At 32.3% G+C, this 24,734-nt stretch overlaps 1 protein-coding gene across 19 annotated transcripts in view; it reads right to left on the reverse strand.

Annotated features, from left to right (window-relative positions):
* The window catches only part of ABI2 (abl interactor 2), a 130,463-nt gene that overhangs the window by 56,039 nt on the left and 49,690 nt on the right, over positions 1-24,734 (reverse strand). For 10 of the 19 annotated variants that reach the window (XM_056808229.1, XM_016425167.2, XM_056808226.1 and 7 more), the window contains exons 3-5: positions 16,262-16,438; positions 13,946-13,963; positions 3,112-3,209 (exon numbers count right to left, since the gene is read on the reverse strand). In XM_056808229.1, the coding sequence (XP_056664207.1) occupies positions 3,112-3,209; positions 13,946-13,963; positions 16,262-16,438 (293 nt within the window). The remainder of the gene's footprint in view (positions 1-3,111; positions 3,210-13,945; positions 13,964-16,261; positions 16,439-24,734) is intronic. The other 9 variants (XM_007501901.3, XM_056808238.1, XM_056808233.1 and 6 more) reach the window with 1 other exon arrangement.

The following is a 24,734-nucleotide window of genomic DNA, read 5'->3' on the forward strand; positions in this document are numbered from 1 at the left end:
GGGTTGTCAAGGAACCAATTCCCATATTGCTCATTTTCTTTTCAAGGAAATGGAATATATCCAAGTGATATTCAATTATATCCATAAAAACATTAAAATTTTAATGCCTAATATTTCTTTTGCTCTTCTATTTTTACAATTAATTTGCCTTTATTACCTTTCACCATTGTCCACTGATTGTTCACCTTACCCTTTCTTTCTAAGACATTTTCCCTCATTTCTTAACACTCTTCCTCATTTCCTCTGAGTTGGTAATAAAGTGGTGGCATGATAGATTCTGTTAACATACCTTTTCCTGTTTCTCCCCCCAAAATTCCCTATAAAAGAAAAAGATTGTAGGGCTAGTGGACACAAAATAAGAATCAGATGAGATGGAAAAATAAAAGTAGTTAATTACCTCTCCTCTCTTTTAAATATCCCAAGTTCCAAAATAATATGAGGGAAATATAGATGATATTGTGACAAAGAAAAAATTAGAATCTTTAAGATGTGAGACCTAAAAAAAAATCCCTCTCACTGGGGTACTAATACTCTTCTTTCTAATTCATCTTTTATTTAAATGAATCCATTGGGTCTACCAACCAACCAGCTGCTACAAATAAGTCAAACCCTAGGATGTTATGTTTCTTTTCTTCCTACTCCTCTCCCCCTTTTCTCTTGAAGACAGGTATACAACCATATAAGAAATAATACCCTTTCTATGATACCATGCCGCCTTCTCAATCTGGGGCACAGTATCACTAAAACAATTATTTACTTTACATAGAAACTACTGTTTTCCTTTTAAGTATCAACTTACCTACTGCATTTAGGTTTTTGAGTACAATGATTACATTTAAATATTTTCTTTCTTTCATTTGAGAAAGAGTAAGAGGAAATGGGGGGGGGCTGAAATTGAAGTGTTAGCACTGCAAACTGAAAAATCACTTGTAAATGAAGACATTACCTACAAAATTATAAATATATCAATAATGAGAAAATAAGTAAGTTAATTTAGCTACAAATATTCAGAAACATGTAGATTCAGAAACAAGTTACTGGAAAAGGGGAAGAAATTACAGAGCAAAAAGTTAAAGGATATAATGGCTGTGTCCTTTAGAAACTGCCACACAGAAGTGTACTCTTCAAAACCTTTTTCAAGTAGGGATGACTTCAGGTCCTACATTAGTCCAACAAGGCAATCTTTCTCTCAACCCTTATACTGACTTCCAGTTAGCTGAAGATAAATGGGAACAGAAAACTAATTGAATTGCCTGCCTTTGTTTCATCTAAGGGAAGGAGAAAAGGGCCAGAGAAATGATAACAAAATTAAAAAGAGGGAAGAATGGGCAAAGAAAAAAATGGGTAGTTAGTTGGGAGTGGGGGGAGAAACAGTACTGCCTGGGTCAAGAAGACAGTGCTAACAAAGCACGTCACCAAATGCCTCTTTGGAGGTCTGTAACTTTCAGTTACAGTTACCTCTCAGAATTTCTGCAAAAAAAAAAAATGAATTTTAGAAAAACTAATGTATACAATTTTTCCTTAAAGTATGAAGTGGATAAATTCTGCTCTGTTACAACAAATACAGTAGTGTGTAATGATTTATATGTGTGTGTATGTATATAAAACAAAATTATATAACAAAAAACAAAGAAGAGCTCTTTGCACTTCACAATATCGCTTGCAAGATGCAAAAATATTGAGGAAACTGGGAAGTTAATAAATAACTAGTCAGGTCCCCGAACTGTTGGCTCTAGAAACACTTGTCCTTCCCTGGCTCTATCTTCTCCTCTCCTGAGAGCTGCTCCCATCTGGATGATGTTTTAGAACTCACAAAGCTATTGTTTTCCTTCTCTAGCCCACTCTGCAGTTCAGTTTCAGGTTCTACCCTTCAGCCCTATCCTCCTCTACTGTGACTAGAGTTCCCCTGTCCATCTTACACTACTTTCTTGACTAGTACTGGTTAAACCTTGATTTTATTTTCATTTATCTAAAGGGGACCACAAAAACTTTCCCTACTTTATTACACTCTCTTCCTGCTCTTTTGTTTATCTAAGTTCTTTCTCTTCTCAGTTCGTCTTTCCTCATCTCTCAGCTCAACAGTATCATCTGTTCTCAACTGTTACAAAGTAGTTAATTCGGGGTTTTTTTTTGGTGAGGGGGCCAAAAATGGAATTGCACCTTAGTCATTTTTAAACACAATACATAATGCCAATCTGAGACTTCAAAACCCTATGGTTTTTCATATTTTAAAAAAATCCAATTTGTCATCAGAATGTCTCTAAAAAGCAAATAAGTCAAATAATACCCCCATTTTACAGATGAAAAAACTGAATCACTGACTGCCAAATAATTAAAAATGTATAACAGAGCTAGGATTATAACCCTGGTTGTCTCCCTCCCAAGCTCTGTTATACTCATTAGAACACAATAAATATATTATCACAGTAAATCAAATTTTCATTATGATATATAGCAATAAAAGGAGTTCTTAACTTTTATTTTAAATAGTTTGATAACTATTCCAATAAAACTGGTTTGCTTTATAACACTATTTTATTTTTAGAAATTTTAAAAAAGAGTGCATAGGCTTCGGTCAACTAACCAAAGGGATCCTCACTGCCAAAAAGGTTAAGAACCCCTAAGTAGAAGAATGGCAAATTTCTCCCTGAATGGGCCATTTTTGCTAAACTCATATATAGTACAACTTTCACAACTAATCAGAATGCAATATGTGTATAAGTTTAAGTTGACATAGAAATTAGTTAAGCAAAGTTTTGTTGGGTTTTTTTAAACTACCATAAGTTCAAATCAGTATGATGAGAAAGACGCCACAAATCTAAAATGAATGCCTGAAAAAAGTTTCCATCAAAATTCCAATGTAGTTTATCTAATGAGCTCTAAATCTATGCTAGTGTTTTACTTCCAGTTTAAAAAAGGATAGCAAAGAATACTTTCATTCTCATAAGTATCTGTTTTCTGAGAAAGATGACAAAAAGGACAGGAAAAATCAGGGAGGAATTTTTTTTTTCTTCAGTCTCACATAATGAAAATCACTTTTAAATAACTAGTTTTGTATTCACATATCACTTGACCTACATGCTGTTTTGCAATTATAAATTACATACTCACCCAAGTGTTCCTTTGCCTGACATCGGTGGGCTGGGTGGTTTCTGAGTAGGTGGTGTTGTGCGAGGCAGCCCACCCATCTTCATATTCTGTGTACTCACCTACATAAAAGAGTAGGTAAAACTCAGCTTAACATGTAAGCAGTGAAATATGTGGCACCTATGGAAAAATGTTGCTGTACAATTTAGGGGAGAAGGGAAAGGACCAAATAGGAAAAAAAAATTAGAGAGGCCATGCACTTCATATGCAATTTCTACTCTGCTATAATTCTAGAGTTGCACTCAAAGGACTCTTCCTTATTTGGGGTTTTCAAATGTTCAATTACATAAAGACTGTATTTGCCATTAGGCCATCACACCAACAACAGATCACTGGCAAAGCATATCTGATATTCCATGCAACTAAAATTCAACAAGGATTGATTAAAATCTTGTCCTTATTATGGGATTACAGTTCAAATAAATGTTTAAGTAACTGCTTTTGTTTAAATAGCACTTTTTAGATAATAAAAAATAATTTATATATCCCCAAATAAAATTAAATAATCAGTGGCCTATACATATTACCTATGTAACTAGTGAATCTAAATGTAGAGGCATTATAAGCTGTAGTGACAATTTAGTATTTAAACTAAATAGGCCAAGTTTACATGACAAAAATAAAATACCTATCTAATGAATATATTAGAGTTCACAAATAAGAAAACTTCTGAAAACTCAAGTATGATACACAGTAGCCTAATTTTGAAATAGCTAGACCAGAACTTGAGGATTGTGATATAAAGAGTCAATAGCAAGCTCATCTCTGGCTACCATTTCTAAAGGAGAAATCTAAGCATGGAGGCATAGTACTCAGCCAATACCAGCATTGAGTCACACTCCCTATTCCATACCTAAGTAAAAATTCAAGCATCAAAGGAGGCAGGCACGATGGGAGCACAAAGCTCCATCATAGCCCCCTAAGCCACAGGTTTAGAATAAAAGGTACATAACTGCAGTAAACCATGATTCGAGTCCAATATCAAGTTCTTTGCTATCACAACTTGATCAGATTCTACATGGTATGAATATCTAGTACTATCTGAAAATAACTACTGAATGTTCCTTCTAGCTAGAATATAAGTACACTGATATTTTGTACAGTTATCTTCTAAAAATAATCAAATAAGTATGTTCCCTTTCTAATCAATTATCCATGTTCAGTTTGTCCTTGCAAAGATTTGAAATGCAAATATCAAGATAATAAGTCATAAAATTGGAGTCTATTTCAGCACAAATTTATCAGAATTACTGCTAAATATAAATATGAAAAAGAAAATAAGTTAAAAACTTAAAAATTATTTAGTCTGCTGTCAAATATAACCTTAGTAAATAAACAAATTTCAATGTGCTAATGCTACTTGTGCTCACTTTTTTTAAGTTGGAAGACAATTTTATTTCACAAATGTATAAAGTACATATATTTTGCTAAAAACAAAGTACCTTTCATACATGAATGAAACAGTGAACAAGTTGTGGGGGATGTTAACAGTCTTCAAAGGCAAATAATACCATTAAAGATTTTAAAAATAAAGCAATAATTCTTCGTGGTTGTTGTTGCTTTAAAAATTAAGATAAAATGGGAATTGATTTTGGATATTAAGAAATTTAACTAAATCTTGCTCTTCCCCTCATTTATAATTAGAGGGTATAATAAACCATATTATGGAACTCATATATATTACAAAATATTAGATAATTATGGGACTAGTGTTTTTAAATTACTAAATTTAAAAGTTATATTGTCATTTATTTTTACTGTTATGTTCTCTAATGAAGTCCTTTAAGCTCAACTTTAAGCAACATGAAACCCAAAATTACTATCAAGAGATGAGGGATAAAAAGAGAGAAACTAAACTACATCAATTTCATAGGAACTGGGAGAAAAAGGAGCAGGGAGAGAATAAAATGAGTGAAAGAGGCATTTTATTCTATATACGGGGCATCTGAAACAATTTTTCTAGCTTGAAATTCTTCCTTATTTGGTTTTTAGAATTTAAAGTGTTTCTTTAAATTGCAGTATCTTCTATATGGCATTTATTAAATTTAAATAAGTCACTTACCTGAGTTGTCCAAAAAGTTAAAAAAAAAAACCAAAATCATTCCATAGTGTTAAATTTGGTGTTTATGTTTAAACATATTAAATTTAGTAGGTTATAAGATTTCCAGAATGTTTGGCTGCTGCTATGAGTTTGGTTCATATATATGTATATATATATACATATATATGGGATGATTAACAAAATTTATAATTAAGGAATTCAAACAGGATTTCCAATTCAATCTGAATTTTATACATTCTCCAGAGATAGCCACCCTTTAAGTCAAACTAAAATATTCAGCACTTAATAAATCAAATACAAGTCTTGGAAGTACTAACTTTTAAACATGCAATATAGAATACAAATAGAAAACAAATACTGCTTTTAAAAAGTCAAGAAGAAAGGAAGTAAGGGATATCAATTTAATTTTCATGGAAAATGCCTATTCTTTTTAGCCAATAATTCAGTTAGTCCACAGTTTAAAAAAAAAGATGAGTTGTCATTCACTGAAGTGCCTTATACCTAACCAGAAGACCGGACTAGTTGATTGTAGACTTGGAAAAAGAAGAGAGCAAGCAAATTGAGTAAGAAGAAAGAGTATTTGGTGCAGAATTGGAAGAAGAGCAACCACATGAGAAAGTGAAACCATGAAATGATCTTAGAAAAAGTGGGGCAGCTAAAGAGGGCTGCGATGAGAAAGACAGTCAGTAAGAACTTGGAAGAAAAGAAAGTTGTTAATTTAAATTCATAAAAATAAGAGTGATATCTCTGGAAGCATTGCTGGATCAAAGAATATACACATTCACACAGGTAGTTCTGAAAGGAAGACATCCAAGCAATCAATAGCCATAGGAAAAAATGCTCTAAATCACCAATAATTAGACAAATACAAACTGAACAATTCTGCAATATCAATCAATATTCATCATATGTCAAAGTAGAAAAAAAAGAAAATGACAAATGCTCTAGGTCAGTGATGATGGACCTTTTGGAGACTGAGAGCCCACACTGCAACCCTCACTGGCATGTGAGCCACTCCCTTACCCCAGACAGGGAAGGGAGGAAGTAGGCTGCTGGGCAGAGGGGTGGGCTCACATGGAGAGGGGGAGGGGAGCAGCCAATATAGGTTTGCCAATATAACTCTTAGAGGCTTTGGGAAAACAAGTACAATAATGAAAGGCTGGTGCAGCTATGAACTGGTCCAATGATTCTGGAAAACAACTGCTTTCTAAGTGCCCCCAAAAGGTATTAAATTGTGCATATTCTTTGATCTAGCAACACTGCTACTCATTCCATACCTATGAGCATTTAAAGCAGCTCTTCTGATGGTGACAAAAAAAAGGAAACTATGGGGATACCCATCAGTTGTGTAATGGCTGGACAAGTTATGAAATATGGATGCAATGAAATACTATTTGCTATAAGAAATGATGAAGGGCATATAAGAAAAACCTGGAAAGACTTATGCAAAGTAAAGTGAATAAATCAGAAAGACAATTTATACAATAACAATAATACTATAAAGACAAATTTGAAAGACTTAGAAATTTAGATCAACGTAACAGAGCCAACTACAGTTTCAAGGGACTCATGATGAAACATGCTATACTTTCAGAGAGGAGATGGATTCAAGAGTACAACTGAAGCATTTTTTTGGCAGGGGAATAACAAAAGAATTTGTTTTGCTTGACTACATATTTTAATGGATTTTGTTTTTCTTGTTCTCAACAGGAAAGAAGAGGTGGAAGAGAGAATTAAGAACTAAAAATAAAATGTAAATGAATTATTTAATGAAGACACTGAAAAAATGGTTGATTCCCTCATAATTTGCCCCCGTCCTTAAATGGATCAGCCTTGCTAAGAGTTACTGCTCAAAGGCAATATGAGACCTCAGAGCATAGAGACATAATCAATATTATGAGTAATAAGAAATGTTTCTAGAGACTCAAAGCATTTTGTCTCTTCCCACTCAAATTAAAACATTATTATCACCTTTCCTCACACACCACCCTCTTATCCAAGACTACACAAAAATCTAGTCAGAAGGCACAGATGGCTAGAAGAGGGAATAGGCTTCTGCACCAAGGAACACAAAGCAGAAGGGAACTGGCCTGAATCCTTTAGCAGTATAATAAGTGGAGATACCAATGGGAGACAGAAATTCACAACAATCCCTTGATGAGTGATATGCCTAAGGGAGGCTAGAAGAGAGACTGAAGCCTACCAATACTGCAAATATTAATATACCAAGAGAGGTAAAAGCTAGGACAAAGAACACCAAAAATTATTAATAAATTTTACATATCAAGGTGTCCAAAAGACAAACTTATCAACAAAATAATATCTTCAAAACAACTATAAATATAGCCTCATAGAAGAAATAATTTAGACATAAAAATTACAAGAGTATTTGTAAAAAATTATATGAAATTATAAGTAAACCAAGAGCCAAACAAAAAAAATAACTGGTAGAAAATAGAATAGGGAGTCAGGATACAGATCAAAGGATACAGTAGAGGGGGAAAGAGGTTAATTTTTAAAGGGTTGGATTTGATTATTTAAGAGTGTAGTTGCCAGGAATTTAATTAATTGCAAAAAGATTTTATTTACAATTTATTTACAAAATGTAGAAAGAGTGAAGCAAGAAATCAGAGAGAGGATAAGGTAAGATATCTAGCCTCAACACTAAGTAATTTATCTCTGGCCCCTGGCTCAAAAAGGGAGAGTTTAGTCCTAAACCAATAGTCTGGGCCCTTGTAGCCCAGGACCTGGGGAAGTCTCTTCAGAAAAAATCCAGCAGTTTAGAGTCAGCTTTTCACTCACCAAGTGTCAACCTAACAGCAGATGCTTCTGCCCCTCTTCACCAGCCTCAACTCAAAAGCATAAAGAATTGAACTTCAGCAGAAGTAAAAGTCCAAGTTGAACTCCGCTCCAAGAATCCCCAAACTCTGTGTAGCACTCTCTCTTTTAAAGGCATTTTCTCTTGAGTCACTTCCCCTAATTCCAAGTCTACCAATCACAGTTGATGCTCTGCTCTAGGACTGCTCAGAAGGTGGTTAGTTGATTCTGATTCATTACCCACTATTGCACATGTGGGTCACAGAACTCCCACTTCATGATTAAGTGGGATATTTGCACTTTGGGTGATTAGATCTAACTTTTAAGTACCATGTTTGCACTTTTTGCGATTGAATCTAAAAATAGGCAGATCTCTATACTAAACTTTTAGGTAGGGTATTTACACTTATGGGGATTAAAATCTAAAAATAGACATGAGTTACAATTTAAATCTCCACAATCAGGGAAGAGCTAAGTACTTTCATTGTTACAATCAGAGGAGGGCCAAATCCAATCTTCACAATGCCATTTTTCACATTCATTTATTTGTGGTTTTATTTTGGGATTTTGGTTTTAGATGATTATTTCCTTAAAACAATGACCAATATAGAAGCATTTTTTGTATGACAATACATGTATAACCCAGATCAAACTGCTTACCATGTCTGAGAGGGGGAGGGAAGTGAATGAGGTAGGCAATGTGGACTTTATAATTTTGGAAACAATATGTTGAAAATTGTTATTACATGGAATTGGAAAAATAAAATATCTTTCAATAAAGCAAAAATAAAGTAAAAAAAATAGGGGATAGGAAACCTATAGTAGGTTCCCTAAAAATTAGAATGAACCAAATAGATATTGGAATAAAATATAAAGACTGAAAAACAGGAGAAAAATAATGAACCTTTTATCAAAAACAAATTACTTGGAAAATGGGTCAAGAAGTAATTGATAAGAGACTAACTTAATGATGAAATACTTACAGTCTAGTAAGAAAATTAGAGAAAAAAATTCCTTCACAATTCTAATATATTTAAGAGTCACAAAGGAAGTAGAAGAAGTTTTATTTAGTTTTGATAGTTTTAGAGAGAGAAAAGAAAATGGAAAGCAAAAGGAACAGACCAGAGAAGAAAGGAGAAAAGCAAGGAGAATAATTTTTTTAATGATTAGGGCATATGATAAGACTAGAATACAAATATGGGGGAACAAATATCACATAAGCCTTGTTACTACTTCATTTTCAAATTTCAAATTATAAAAAAAAATAAAAAGGGAGAATATACAAGTGAGGAACAAATTAAGAAAATCATTAGAAATCATTTTGGCCAATTGCCAACAACACTGATAACAAATGAAACAGATGGATATTTTAAAATATAAGATACTTAAATTTTAACAGAAAAATGACTATTTAAAGTTCCATCTCAAAAAAGAAATTAAATGAGCCATCAATGAACTCGCAACTAAAAAAAATGAAGAAATAGACAGATTTACATGTTAAATACACCAAACATGAAAAAAAATTCTGAAATTAAATTATTTACAAAAAAGGAGGGATTCTTTCAAATTAATTAATTAATAATACAAAGATAGTATCCATAAAGCAGGAAAGGAAAAAGTAGAGGGAAAATAAACTATAGATCAATAGTCTTGATGAATATTGAAATAACAATATTAAATAAAATATATCTGAGGGACTACAGCAATATATTAAAAAGATTACATATTATGATTGGATTAGATGCTTATCAAGAATGAATGGCTGGTTCAATATTAGGAGAAGATATAAATATAGAAATCCAATATATATTATTATCTAATATAATTATACACATATATTATATATATATATATACACATATAATTATATTAGATAATAATATATATTAGATAATATACAACAAAATATAATAATAAAAACAACCAAATTGCCTGGCTATAGTAAAAAAAAGTTTTAAAAAGATTTTGAAAAAAATAACAGCCATCTCTGTAAATTTTTTAAAAACTTAATAGCATAGGAATAAATGGGCTTTTCCTTAACAGAGTAAACATTATCTACATATTACCAAGAATAAGAATTATATATAATGAAAAAACCATTCTAGTAAGATCAAGGGTAAAGCAAAGACGTCCATTATCGACACTATTTTTTATATAGTTTAATAATAATAATAATAATAGTTAGAACAATAAACAAGAAAAAGAATTGAAGAAATAAATATAAACAAAAAAGGAAGAAAATGAATGTTTTTTGCAGAAGATACAATGGCTTACTTAGAGAACACTAAAGAGTCAACTAAATTAACTGAAACAATAAAATCTACATAGTAGCAAGATATAAAATAATCCTGTTCGAGTCATCAGCTATTCTGTGTATTACCAAAAATAGCCCCAGAAAGAGATGGAAATAAATATTCTAATTAAAATAATTAAATAATATGTGGTTTTCTAAGTCAGTGTGCTACCCACAGGGATTTGAGCTTTCTATTTGAGCTTCTCACCACTTGCCTAGGACATTCCATTTATAACAGTGGAAATCCAAAGAGATCAGGGCAAATGAAAACCCATAACACAGAAAAGTATCTTACTTTAACCCATTAGCAGACACCTTGAAAATTGGAAAAGACAAAACAAAAGTCCATGAGCCCATATGACAACCAGAAATAACAAAACAAAGTAAAATCACTGAAGAAACTTAAGAAAATATGAAGTATCTTATAACAAAAATAACCAGCTAAGAAAAAAAATAAATCCTTTAAGAGTCACTGAACTACTTTAAAACTGCCCAAAAAAAGGTGGTTGAATTTGATATATCAAGAAATCATGAAAGAAAAACATCCAGATATCTTAAAACCAGAGGGTAAAGTAAAAATAGAAAGAAATTCACTGGTCACCACCTGAAACAAAGTCCAAAGTAAAAACTCCTAGGAATGTGACAACAAACATTAACATCTTCCAGATGAAAGACAAATGCACTTCAAGAACTAGAAAAATTTTGCTAATCTTAAAGAAGAAAAGAAGTGGAGGAAAAGATTGCACTAAGGAAGAGTTAGAGAGGTGATAACATATCTCACAAAATGTGGGGCAAACTTAGAAGTCTATACAAACATGGAAGGAATAAAGGGAGAGGGTGTCACCTGAACTGCACTTTGTCAGAGGCAAAGTAAAAAGAACCAGGAAAATAATTTACATTTTAAAACAAAACTGTAAAACACACAATTCTTTTTTTTTTTTAAACCCTTACCTTCCACCTTGGAGTCAATACTGTGTATTGGCTCCAAGGCAGAAGAGTGGTAAGGGCTAGGCAATGGGGGCCAAGTGACTTGCCCAGGGTCACACAGCTAGGAAGTGGCTGAGGCCACATTTGAACCTAGGACCTCCCGTCTTTAGGCCTGGTTCTCAATCCACTGAGCTACCCAGCTGCCCCCAAAACACACAATTCTTAAAGATTTAAGAATTCTAATAAACAGTGATTAAATCACAATTTCAGAAGACTCTTAACTTAGAATCCTAACTATGTCCTGACAAACAGATGGTGCACTAGATATACAGAATGTGACATGCTTTTTGGACCTAGTCAATGTGGGTTTCTAGGATTTTATTATTATTGCCCTCCCCCTCTGCCCCATGCTCTCCTACTTTACAACTCCAGAAGGGGGAAGAAGTAAGAAGAGAAAAAAGAGGGCAGACATTTGTAAAGTGAATAAAAAAGAATTAAGAATATATATACATATAATATGTATATTATATATGTGTGTATCTATATGTATATATATATTTTTTTTTAACTGCTTGGAAAATTGAAAGTAGGAGAGGAAGAGTCTTTACCTCTAAAGAAAAGGGTTAGAAAGGTCTGCTATAATGAGACTTGACTCTCATATATTGAGATCTGTATAATGTAACATGTTGGAGCTCAAATAAGAAAATCAGGTAGATAGATAAAACAGAGATTTGGACATGGAGATGAGAAGGGGAAATATATACAAAACTATAATATTTTATCTATAAAATACATTTTATTTTCAAAGAAAAAGTTATTTCTCATTGCTTATAAACAAAAAAAGGCCTGCCATTATCTATAATAGAGTGCATTTTTTAACCTATATAAAAGTGGTAAAAACTTACTGAACTTGTATGATGATTTTTTTAAAATTATGACATTTCCAACCATTCTAGAGAGTGATTTGGAACTATGCCCAAAGAGCTTTAAAACTGTGCATAACCTCTGATCTAACAATACCAATATTACATCTGTATCCCAGAAAGATCCACAAGAATCTATTTGTACAAAAATATTTATAGCTGCTCTTTTTGTGATGGTAAAGAATTGGAAATTGAGAGGTTGTTCATCATTTAGAGAATGGCTGAACAAGTTGTACTATCTGTAATGGAATACTATTGTGTTATAAGAAATGATGAGCAAAAAGATCTCAGAAAAACCTGAAAAGATTCACATAAACTAATGCAAAGTAAAATGAGAAAAGAACCAGGAGAACATTGTATATAGTAACAATACTGTACAATGATCAACTCTGAATGACTTAACTGTTCTCAACAATGCAATGATCCAAGACAATTCCAAAGGACTCATGAGAAAAAAATGATATCCACCACTAGAGAAAGAACTGATGTAAGTCTGAATGCAGATCGAAGCATACTATTTTTTACCTTTTTTTATGTTTTTTTAATCTTTGTTTTCTTTTACAATATAACCAATACAGAAATATTTTTGCATGATCACATATGTGCAACCTATATCAAATTGCTTAGTGCTTCAGGAAGAAGGAAAGTTGAGGAAGGAAGAGAATTCAAAACTCAAACTTTTAAAAAATTAATATTAAAATTGTTTTTACATGCAATTCAGAAAAAAATAAAATATAGAAAGTGAAAAAAATAAAATTATGTAGTTATAGATAGTAAAAGTTTTATAACGAATTCTAAAGACATGGAAACAAGTCAAAACAGACAAGTACTTTTAAAGTAAAAAGTATTAAGAGGATTATTATAGCAGCAATTTAGGGATTAAAATTCATTTTCTTATCTATTTTATCATAAACTAAAAATAATTTTATAAACTCACAGGAAAAATATGGGAGAGAAGGGAAGGGTTTAAAAACAGATAAATGGGAAAAAATGAAGTGAGAGTGAAAATGTTTTATCAAGATCCTAATGCACAACTTCATCTCATCTGAAATTTTTCCAAAAAATAAAATCTAAATACCAAAATGTTATAAAAGAAACCATTTTCTCAATCTACATTTTGTTCAATATTTTAAGCATGTTATATAACATTTTGCCATATTCATATCTTTTTACATTTTGCATAGTATTCACTGATCATAAAAGTTTTCTGAAAATCAAAGAAATATAGCTATTGTATACATTAATGGGAAGAAAGGCAAATACTTCCCAATAAAACCTATGATACTGCAACTTTTAAAAAAACACATAGAAATAAATACTCAATCACTTCCGTTTTATAAAATATAAAAATCTGAATATTTCATATTTCTTATCAATTAATAGTGGAACCACAGTTGCAAAATATATCAAGCACACCGTATATAGGATAAAAAGAATATTACACAGGGGGAGGAACAAAGCAAAACAATAGTTTTCTATTGCAATCCTATGCAAGTTCAGAGGGGAAAAGTCCTCATTTTTAACTTAAACTTAATTTCAAAGTCATATTTTAGAAGGTGTATATTATTATGAAGTGAATTATTATAAAATACCTACTAATCCCCCCCAAAAAAATTTCATAGTCTTACCTATTATCCTGAAGACAAGATATAAAAGCCAGGACAGAGAACAACTGATTTCTTTAAAGGACCAGTGACAGATAATATATCTTTACTCCCCATATGTAACATTCTGTATAAGAATAAAGAATGGATATCCAGCCCTGGAATCTCTTACCTTAAATCTAAGCAACCACTTAATGCATAAATGGAGCAAATAAAAGAGGTAAGGAAAAAAAGCATTGAAAGGTTAGTTGGAACTTCAGGATATGAAGAGAAAGGAAAAAAGAAAGAAAAACAAAGTTAAGCAATTGGCATTAACAAAATAATGTTTCAATAGATCATAGAAAGAGTGATTTAAAGCAGAATGTGTCATGAACAGGAGATTTCAAAAGATGAGACGATTCAAAACTTAAAGTTCTTAAGTACAGACAAGTTCCCAAACTAATAGACTAACAAAAGAAAATTCCACAATTCTACAGCACTAACACTTTAAGAATTAAGCAAGAAATGAAAAGAAATTACATCTTATTCACAGAAATTATTAAGTACAGATTCATTATTTTATGTTCTATAAACTGCCTCTTTGGTATTAAAGGTACTACTCCAAGTACTCTTAGCTGCTCTAGTCTTTGCCAAATCACAAAAGATTTTTCCAAACTAGATTAAATTTTCTTCTTACCTTTTTAAAAATGAAATTACCTGAAACCTGCACATAGTTTAATAAATATTTTTGGTAGAGCAACCTAAATATACTCAGGTCTACCCTAAAACAAAACAATGAATTTGTATATGATTTTCTTGAAAATTATAAAATTAAAATATTTCAAAAGTTAGGTAGATTACATTATTTATTTATTTGGGGTGTGGTCAGGAAGGGAGGATGGAAGAATGGGTTTCCATATCTCACCCAAGATAGAAGAGAATCATCTATTCATGGCCCCTTTCCACACTGATCAGTCAGGGAACTTTAACATGTTGTTTTCCCAACCTGAATCAGATTGCCCCTCCTTAAACAGCCTGGCCACCTCTTGATCTCAGGGGCTCCCCATTTTAGTGTTGGCTTAACACAAATACTCATGTTACATGCTCATTTTTTGACCCAAACTAAATGGGAAAAGTTTCTATTTGATTTCTAACTAGAATAACGTTTATTTTTGTCCAATTACTAAAACATGTTGTATGAATTATGTATATTCATAATTGCATGAATTGTATATACAATCCCAAATTTTTAAAAAATGAACATCAATCAAAAAGCATTTCTCAAGTTCTGCTATGAGTCAAGTACTATGCTTTGGGAATAGAAACAGAAGTCAGAGTCTCCTACTTTTTGTTAAATCAATAGCTATTTTCTATTAAAAGTTCAAAACATAATGTCCTCATTTTCTTAATATTCAAATAATTTAATTACAAAGTCATGTTTTGGAAGGCTCCATGGTATAATTTAATGAATTATTATAAAATGTCTACTTATTCAAAAAAGCACCAGTCTCATCTACTTCTCTGAAGATATAAAAGGATAGAGAACAATTGACTTTGTAGGACCAAAAAAATAACACATCTTCACTCCCCACTGATAACAGTCTATACAAGAATAAAGAATGAGTATCTAGCTCTGGAATATCTTACCTTAAATCTTTAAGCTTTAAATGACTTATTAGACAAAAGGTCTTTCTAAAAAAACCTTAAAACCAACAAATTTTGAATCTAAGCTTTCAAGACAGAGCATCCAAAGTGGCACAAGGTTGTCACAACTAAAATTTGCTGATTAAAACTTCTTGATGGCAAGGACTATGTCTAATAATATTCTGCATGCTATTCTTATCCCCTATGCCTAGCACAGGGCTTTGCATGGAGCAGTAGTAATTCAAGAATTCATTGAATTAATAAAGCTACATAAAAAAGTAGTTTAATACTTCTTAAAATATTTTTACATCTTTGTCAAAATTATAATAAAAACAATAGCAATAATAATCTACCACATGTAAATAATCCTTACTTCAAAAAAATCCTAATGCCTAAAAATTATTTTGAAAAAATTAATAATAAGTACTCTTATCTGAACTTGTTTTAGTTGTTGTTTTTTAAGCCAAATAAAATTAAATTAAAAACCTGACTGGTAAATTTTCTAAATGGAGTAACTATGTCAAGAATAATCTGTATAGTCAAGAATTTTTAATCTACAATGGAAAGACTAACATATTCATATACTATATCTACCTGAGTTGTTATCACAGTGGCTTAAAGGAATGTAATTTATGCAAAGATAACCAACTTTTACATTGAGAATTTAGGTAATCTTAAAGACAAGCATCAATTAGAAAAAGGAAAGATAGGTAAAAAAGATAAATAGCAGAAGGAAGGGGATTTTCATAGCTTTAGCAGGATTGGAACCTGTTAGTATCCTATAAGTGGGACAGAACATAATATTACATGATCAAGCTGTTTTTCAGAAACTTTTTCAATGACCTTTGACAAACATGGTACATACCTTTACTCCATGCCCAATATCATCTAAAATTGTATAGTCAATAGGTTTTCTAATGTAACGAACTGGTCGTTCTAGGTTAGCTGGAGCAATAATTTTATGGGTTCTTGAAGTATTTTTGTTGGTAGTTAAAATACCAATTTCTCTCCTTGCAACCTTCTCTTTATGAATATCGACCGTCTGTAAAACACAATGTGAACAAAACAAAAAATACCTTTTGTGTGTGTATATAAATATATAGATATCTAAAAATAAAAATACATTTATACAATGATTTTATATCATATGTAAATGTGATAACTTGTATTATAGTTATATTATGCCTTTTCTCCATATTTCTATGCCCTAAAGATATCATTATGTTAAGGTACTAAATTACGCCTATTTCACATCTAGTCAGAAAATTATTTTAAATTGTGAGAATAATTTCTTTCCATTTAAAATTCCATAATACATATTAAGGTAGCAAATGTAAAATGTCATAAAACTTTTAGTCAAATTTAAGTAAATCCCCAATATACTTCCTACTACTGATAAAATGCCCATATACTAATAAAATTAATGTAAGCAGAATTTTTTTCTAATATTTTACTTATATTTAAAGACATTTTAGTTCAGCAAAAAATTTAACATAACATTAAGTAGTTTAATAATTTCATTCAAGTCTATTAAAAATCTTATCAATTTATTTGTTTTATAATACACTCATACTCTACTTGGTACAGTAGAGAATGTATATTATTTAAAACATTTCTTTATCCAAAGCTTTTATTTGCTAAATTTCTAAAGATGAAATGAGAGAATTTCTATAAAAGGGATGATAATTACCAATCTGCCCCCCTTTTTCATCTATTAACTGTATCTTTTGCCAAGTTACACTTCTCCTCTGTCACCAAGGCCTCCAACCCCATCCCATTACTTCCTCAGCTGCCACTACTACTACCACCACCATTCACTGGGATGAATCAAAATATCCCTTCTCCTCAGTGAAATATATAAGATCAATGAATTATCAGTCTAGAATAAGAAGAATCCTAACAGGTCAACTAGTTTAACTCCCTCATTTTAGAAGTAAAGGAGCTGAAGGCTCAAAGTCTCAAAGGTACTAAGTGATAGTCACTGTTACAATTCAGGTCCCATGACTAGAAAATCAGCATTTATCTTCTATAACTAATTTAAAATATTATGGTATTTTTCTCAATACAAACTTCATATATTTTTCATTTACTCACATATATAAGACATATCACTGACATATCTGGTATATATGCCAGGTCTTTGTAAATTCTTAATTAGGATTTGCATTTACTTAATTCATTCTTATCTTAGCATCAAACTAAGATAGATTTTAAAGTGCTTTGATGATAAGTATGATTAGTTCAATATATTCAGAGGAATGAAAAGAAAATGCAAGGTACCTTGAATTATTTCCCTTCCTGCTTTCACACTGCCAATATCAAAAGTTTAAAGCTTCAGTTCAAATTTAAGTTTCTAAAATGCTAAAGAGTTATTTTTAACCTCTAAAGAAAATAACATTTTTGAAATATTCTCCAATGCAGCATTTTTATGCTTGCCCCAATATAGGCCTCTAAACATTTAAGAAGATAAAGCTTTATTAGTAATACTTTCTTCATTCATCATCACTTCTCCCTCTAAAGAACAAAATAAAACAAAACCAAACATGACTCTTGGATATTTCAGAAACATTTAAAGCGGGTTTCTTAATGGATGATCAGTTGAAAACATCTGGATTTTTCTTAGTAAATTTTAAGAAAAGCAACTTTCTAAGATATATTTTTCCACTTATTGATAAAGGTCTTGACTCAGAGGTAACTGTATACTAAAAAGAAAACATGTGACCATAATTATATTATTAGGCAATTCTCCAAATAAAGCATAAATGTTTGTCATTTATACTCCAAATTGTTTAAGCTGAGTAATACTTCAAAAGTAGACCAACCTCACTACCCCTTCAATTCTTTACATCTATAATCTAATCGATCTATAAGAATTTCAAAGCCTGGGAAGATCCAGACCACCCAACATCAACATATATTTTAAAATGCAAGATTCACAAACTCCAACTTTAACACTTAAACATGTAATCATTTGGAGAGAGCTTATCTTTATTTACTCAGGGTAAAAAAATAGATTTTTAACTTGACTTTTGGTGAAAAGAGTCCAGCTGTTCAAAAGAAGAAAAGCTTGACTGTGATGATACCAGAAAACATTTAAGTACTCCAGTAGTACTCTGAAGTAGCTGAGGAATATTTAATAATCAGCAGTTTTCATTGAATGGGTCTTTGTTAATTGAAGCCATTATTTTAACCATCAGAAATAGAATTTTTTAAGAAAAAACTTACTTATTTCAACTACCCCTGTGATGATGATGATGATAGCTAGCATTTGTATAGTACTTACTATATGAGAGGCACTGTGATAAGTTTTAGAAATATATAAAAATAGAAATATATCAAATATCTTAGAAGCAGATGATATTACTATCCCCACTTTACAATTGAGGAAACTAAGGAAAGCAGAGTGTAAGTGGCTTGTCCAGAATCATATCAAGCTGTTGAGTTAAATACTAAAGTTAAATTAAAAGAAACAAAAATAAAACTGCTGGTCTCAAAAGGAAAAGAAACTTTTATGTGTGTCTAATTAGTTTATATAAAATTATTCCATACAGATTGAGCCTTGTAAATTATCTACAGCCTCTAGGAATGTACATCTTCAGCAAATAAATTCTGGCTAAATTAACTTATTCATAATAGTATAGAAAGAACGAAAAGATAAATGGTTACACTAATTTAAAACTATAAAATTATATCAGCATGATACTAAATAATAGATATTTCTTGTTCCAATATAAATGACCAAGTAGCCATCAGTTCATGTCACTACTTGAAACTATATTTTAAATGTACTTTTCTTAAGAATTTATCATCTTATAAAATTAGAACCATTTTATTTGACCTACAAATATTGTAGAAATGAAAAAAGTACCATTAAAATCTTATTGGTTGGGGGTTGGGGAAGCTAGGTGGCTTAGTGGATTTAGAAAACTAGGTCTGGAGATAGGAGGTCCTGAGCAAATCACTTAATCTCTACTGCCTAGCCCTTAAAACTGCTACTTGGTATCAATTCTAAAATGGAAGATAAAATTATTTGTTTAATCTTATGGGTTACAATTAAAGCCTAAACTCATACAAACAAGACAGCAAACTGGAACCTAAAATAGAAGCCTATTAGAAATAATATATTTTTGTAACATCTTGAGTAAAAAAGATTTTTAAAAATTCAGCCTTTAAAATTGTGAAATGGAGATAAGCAAAAGTTTTTAGATTTCAATACTTTATTTCAAAACTATACTCTTTTAAATGTACATTTAAGAGAACTGAAAATTATGCTTTTCACATAATTTTTAAGTATTTATAAGGCTTTTTTTTAATTGTTCACATTTTTAAAGAGTGGGATTATATATTTTCAAAAGATAATCAAGCACATTAAAAATATCATTTATCTGACCATAAATAAATGTAAATCATTTGAGATAATAAAGGACTAAGACTTGCCTTAAAGGGAAAATAGCTATCAGGTTCTAGCTTGTTAATTGCAGAGCTATGTAAAATCCCTCCTACTCTGTAACTTCCTTATACTCTGATTTACATAAAACAAGGCTCTTCTGTTATATTAAAGTTTTCAGTTTAAAGTTAAAAACTGACCTGGAAGATTTTTAAATTCCTAAAAATGAGGATTACAATTTTATCCATGACTCCTCAAATTAGTCACCTATTCAAAATAAATTTTATTTCATGTTTAGATCCTTTCTATGGATTAGCACACACCAATGGCAAGTAAAAATATGGGAGGCCAGCAAGCAAAACTAAGCTAGTGCAATTACTTCCCTGCTATTGCCATTGCCCTCTAAGATTCCTTTAACATCCCACTGACCAGAAAAGCATGGACAGGACCCCCTTCGAATGTTAGGGATTTCCCACAACCTGCTATTTATTGGCTATCCCATTCTCCCTCTACTCGGTCCTGCCCCAACCCCAGCCCCTCCACTGCACAGTCCCAGTCCCAGGTTCCTCCAGGACCTTTCTGGTCAAGATGGCATGACCATATTCTCACACAGCTCCCGCAACAGCCTGAGGCTCCACCCCCAACCCAAACACATTTCTCCCCAGGGACCCAAGCACATGCTCAGGCCACAGCAGATGGTAGGAAGGGAGGCTGAAACTATAGTTTTAGGATTACCCATGCAACTGTAGTCTCTCATTACCATAGATAATCGAGAGTTGATTGTACTGGATATCACTACCTCAGAAAGCTGCCCATCAGTGTGGGAAAAAATCTGCAATCAAACAGGTAGAGTGGATTAACTTGACTAGGTTTTGGTGGTATTTGTTGTTGTTTTTAAATTTCTATTTCTCAATTTTAGAACAATAATTTAAATTTAATATCTAGTGAATATTTAAATTACAAAAGTACTTCAAATTGTAAATTATTCAAGAAAATCAAAATTACTAATAATCAATGAAAATTTCAGGTTATTCATTTTCACTAACTTGAAAGACAAAAATGAAATAAATTTGAGTTTGCATAAACTGTATTTTACATGAATGACTGCTTATTAAACCTACTCTCATTTTTAAAATTTTGTCACTTTTTCCATAGAGGGAGGGAGGAAGGGAGGGAGGGAGGGAGGGAGGGACGGACGGACGGACGGACGGAAGGAAGGAAGGAAGGAAGGAAGGAAGGAAGGAAGGAAGGAAGGAAGGAAGGCAAGGAGGAAAAGATCATACTAGGAAGTCACCTAGTTGTCTCAGCCTCCAATATTTAACTATGTGACTTTAGACTGTGATTTCCTCATCTTTCATAATATAGAGGGATAATGTCAGGAGAAGTAAACTACAGAAACAATCTAATCCAAAAATTTTATAATTTCTATATATTCTTGAAGAGTACCAAATGACCTTCCTAATATTCACTTTTGTACTTCCTCCTCTGCCACAGCTGTCACAGTACCAGCTTGCTCAGTAAGTCCTAGAAGACGCAAGTTAAGCCAAATGTCAAGAGAAATAAACTGATTCTTTTGCTCTTTTCTATTGTCTCAAAGCCAATCTTAGTACTTGCGATAAAAATAGATGAGCTATATTGGCTGATTTACTTGACCAATGATTTTTTTAAACTTTTAAACATTATTTTATTTGCTCGTTTTCAAACATTATGCCTTGGAAACAAAGATAATTTTCTTTTCCTACTCCCCTCCTGCCACCCCTCCCAAAGCCAACACGCAATTCCACTGGGTATCATGTGTCCTTGATTCAAACCCATGTCCATGTTGTTAGTATTTGCATTAGAGTGTTCATTTAGAGTCTCTCCTCAGTCATGTCCCCTCAACCCCTGTAGTCCAGCAATTGTTTTTCCTCAGTGTTTTTACTCCCACAATTTGTCCTCTGCTTCTGGATAGTGTTTTTTTCTCCAAGATCCCTGAAGATTGTTCAAGGACATTGCATTGACACTAATAGAGAATTCCATTACGTTCGATTGTACCACAGTGTATCAGTCTCTGTGTACAATGTTTTCCTGATTCTGCTCCTTTCACTCTGCATCACTTCCTGGAGGTTGTTCCACTCTCCATGGAATTCCTCCACTTTATTATTCCTTTTAGCACAATAGTCACCATCACCAACATATACCACAATTTGTTCAGCCATTCCCCAACTGAAGGGCAGCCCCTCATTTTCCAATTTTTGGCCACCACAAAGAGCGCAGCTATGAATATTCTTGTACAGGTCTTTTTCCTTATTATCTCTTTGGGTACAAACCCAGGAGTGCTATGGCTAGATCAAAGGGCAGGCAGTCTTTTATCACCCTTTGGGCATAGTTCCAGATTGCCCTCCAGAATGGTTGGATCAATTCACAACTCCAACAGCAATGAATTAATGTCCCAACTTTGCCATATCCCCTCCAGCATTCATTGCTTTCCTTTGCTGTCATGTTGGTAAATCTGCTAGGTGTGAGGTGATACCTCAAGAGTTGTTTTGATTTGCATCTCTCTGGTTATAAGAGATTTAGAACACTTTTTCATGTGCTTATTAATAGTTTTGATTTCTTTGGCTGAAAACTGCCTGTTCATGTCCCTTGCCCATTTATCAATTGGAGAATGGCTTGATGTTTTGTTCAATTGATTTAGCTCTTTATAAATTTGAGTAATTAGACCTTTGTCAGAGGTTTATGTTATGAAAATTATTTCCCAATTTTTTGCTTCCCTTCTCATTTTGGTTTTGTTTGTACAAAACCTTTTTAATTTGATGTAATCAAAATTGTTTATTTTACATTTTGTGACTCTTTCTATGTCTTGCTTGGTTTTAAAGTCTTTCCCTTCCCACAGGTCTCACATGTATACTATTCTGTGTTCACCTAGTTTACTTATAGTTTCCTTCTTTATGTTCAAGTCATTCACACATTCTGAGTTTATCTTGCTCTAGGGTGTGAGGTGTTGATCCAAACCTAGTCTCTCCCACACTTTCTTCCAGTTTTCACAGCAGTTTTTGTCAAATAGTGGGTTTTTGTCCCAGAAGCTGGGGTCTTTGGGTTTGTCAAAGACTGTCTTGCTGAGGTCACTTACCTCCACTGATCCTCCTTTCTGTCTCTTAGCCAGTAAAAATTGTTTTGATGACCATTGCTTTATAATACAGTTTGAGATCTGGGACTGCAAGGCCACCTTCCTTTGTATTTTTTTTTCATTATTTCCCTGGATATCCTTGATCCTTTGTTCTTCCAAATGAACTTTGTTATGTTTTTTTCTAAATCAGTAAAAAAATTTTGGAAGTTCAATGGGTATAGCACTAAATAGATAAGTAAGTTTGGGTAGGATGGTCATTTTTATTATATTGGCTCATCCTACCCATGAGCAGTTAATGTTTTTCCAATTGCTCAGGTCTAGTTTTAGTTGTGTGGAGAGTGTTTTGTAGTTGTGTTCATATAGTACCTGTGTTTGTCTCAGGAGATAGATTTCCAAGTATTTTATTTTGTCTAAGGTGATTTTGAATGGGATTTCTCTTTCTAATTCTTGCTGCTGGGCTGTGTTGGAAATATATAGAAATACTGATGACTTATGTGGGTTTATTTTGTATCCTGAAACTTTGCTAAAGTTGTTGATTATTTCAATTAGCTTTTTGGTTGATTCTCTAGGATTCTTTAAGTAGACCATCATATCATCCACAAAGAGTGATAACTTGGTCTCCTCCTTGCCTATTTTAATGCCTTTGATTTCTTTTTCTTCTCTAATTGCTACTGCTAGTGTTTCTAGTACAATGTTAAATAATAGAGGTGATAATGGGCATCCTTGTTTCACTCCTGATCTTACTGGGAATGCATCTACTTTATCTCTATTGCAGATGATGTTAGCTGATAGTTTTAGATATATACTGTTTATTATTTTTAGGAAAGGCCCTTGTATTCCTATACTTGCTAGTGTTTTCAATAGGAATGGATGTTGTATTTTATCAAAGGCTTTTTCTGCATCTATTGAGATAAGCATGTGGTTTTTGTTGATTTGCTTGTTGATATGATCAATTATATGGATGGTTTTCCTAATATTGAACCAGCTCTACAGTCCTGGTATAAATCCTACTTGGTCATAGTGAATGACCCTCCTGATCACTTGCTGGAGTCTTTTTGCTAGTATCCTATTTAAGATTCTTGCATCTATATTCATTAGGGAGATTGGTCTATAGTTTTCTTTCTCCGTTTTTGCCCTGCCTGGCTTTGGAATCAGCACCATGTTTGTGTCATAAAAGGAATTTGGTAGAATTCCCTCTTTGCTTATTATGTCAAAGAGTTTGTATAGTATTGGGATTAGCTGTTCTTTGAATGTTTGATAGAATTCACTTGTGAATCCATCAGGCCCTAGGGATTTTTTTCTTAGGGAGTTCTTTGATGGCCTGTTGGATTTCTTTTTCTGATATGGGATTATTTAAGAATTCTATTTCTTCTTCTGTTAGTCTAGGCAATTTGTATTTTTGTAAGTATTCATCCATATTGCCTAGATTGGCATATTTATTGCCATATAACTGGGCAAAGAAGTTTTTAATGATTGCCTTAATTTCCTCTTCCTTGGAAATAACATACCCCTTTTCATCTATGATACTGTCAATTTGCTTTTCTTCTCTCCTTTTTTAAATTAGATTGACCAGTACTTTGTCTAGTTTGTTTGTTTTTTCAAAGTACCAGCTTCTTGTCTTATTTATTAAATAGTTCTATCACTTTCAATTTTATTAATTTCTCCCTTAGTTTTTAGGACCTCTAGTTTGGTTTTCTTCTGGGGGGGTTGATTTGTTCGCTTTCAAGTTTTTTGATTTGCATGTCCAATTCATTGATCTCTGCCCTCCCTAATTTGTTAATATATGCACTTAGGGATATGAATTTTCCTCTGAGTACTGCTTTGGCTGTATCCCATAAGGTT

This window comes from Monodelphis domestica, chromosome 8 (genome assembly GCF_027887165.1).
Source record: "Monodelphis domestica isolate mMonDom1 chromosome 8, mMonDom1.pri, whole genome shotgun sequence".
Taxonomy (NCBI): domain Eukaryota; kingdom Metazoa; phylum Chordata; class Mammalia; order Didelphimorphia; family Didelphidae; genus Monodelphis; species Monodelphis domestica.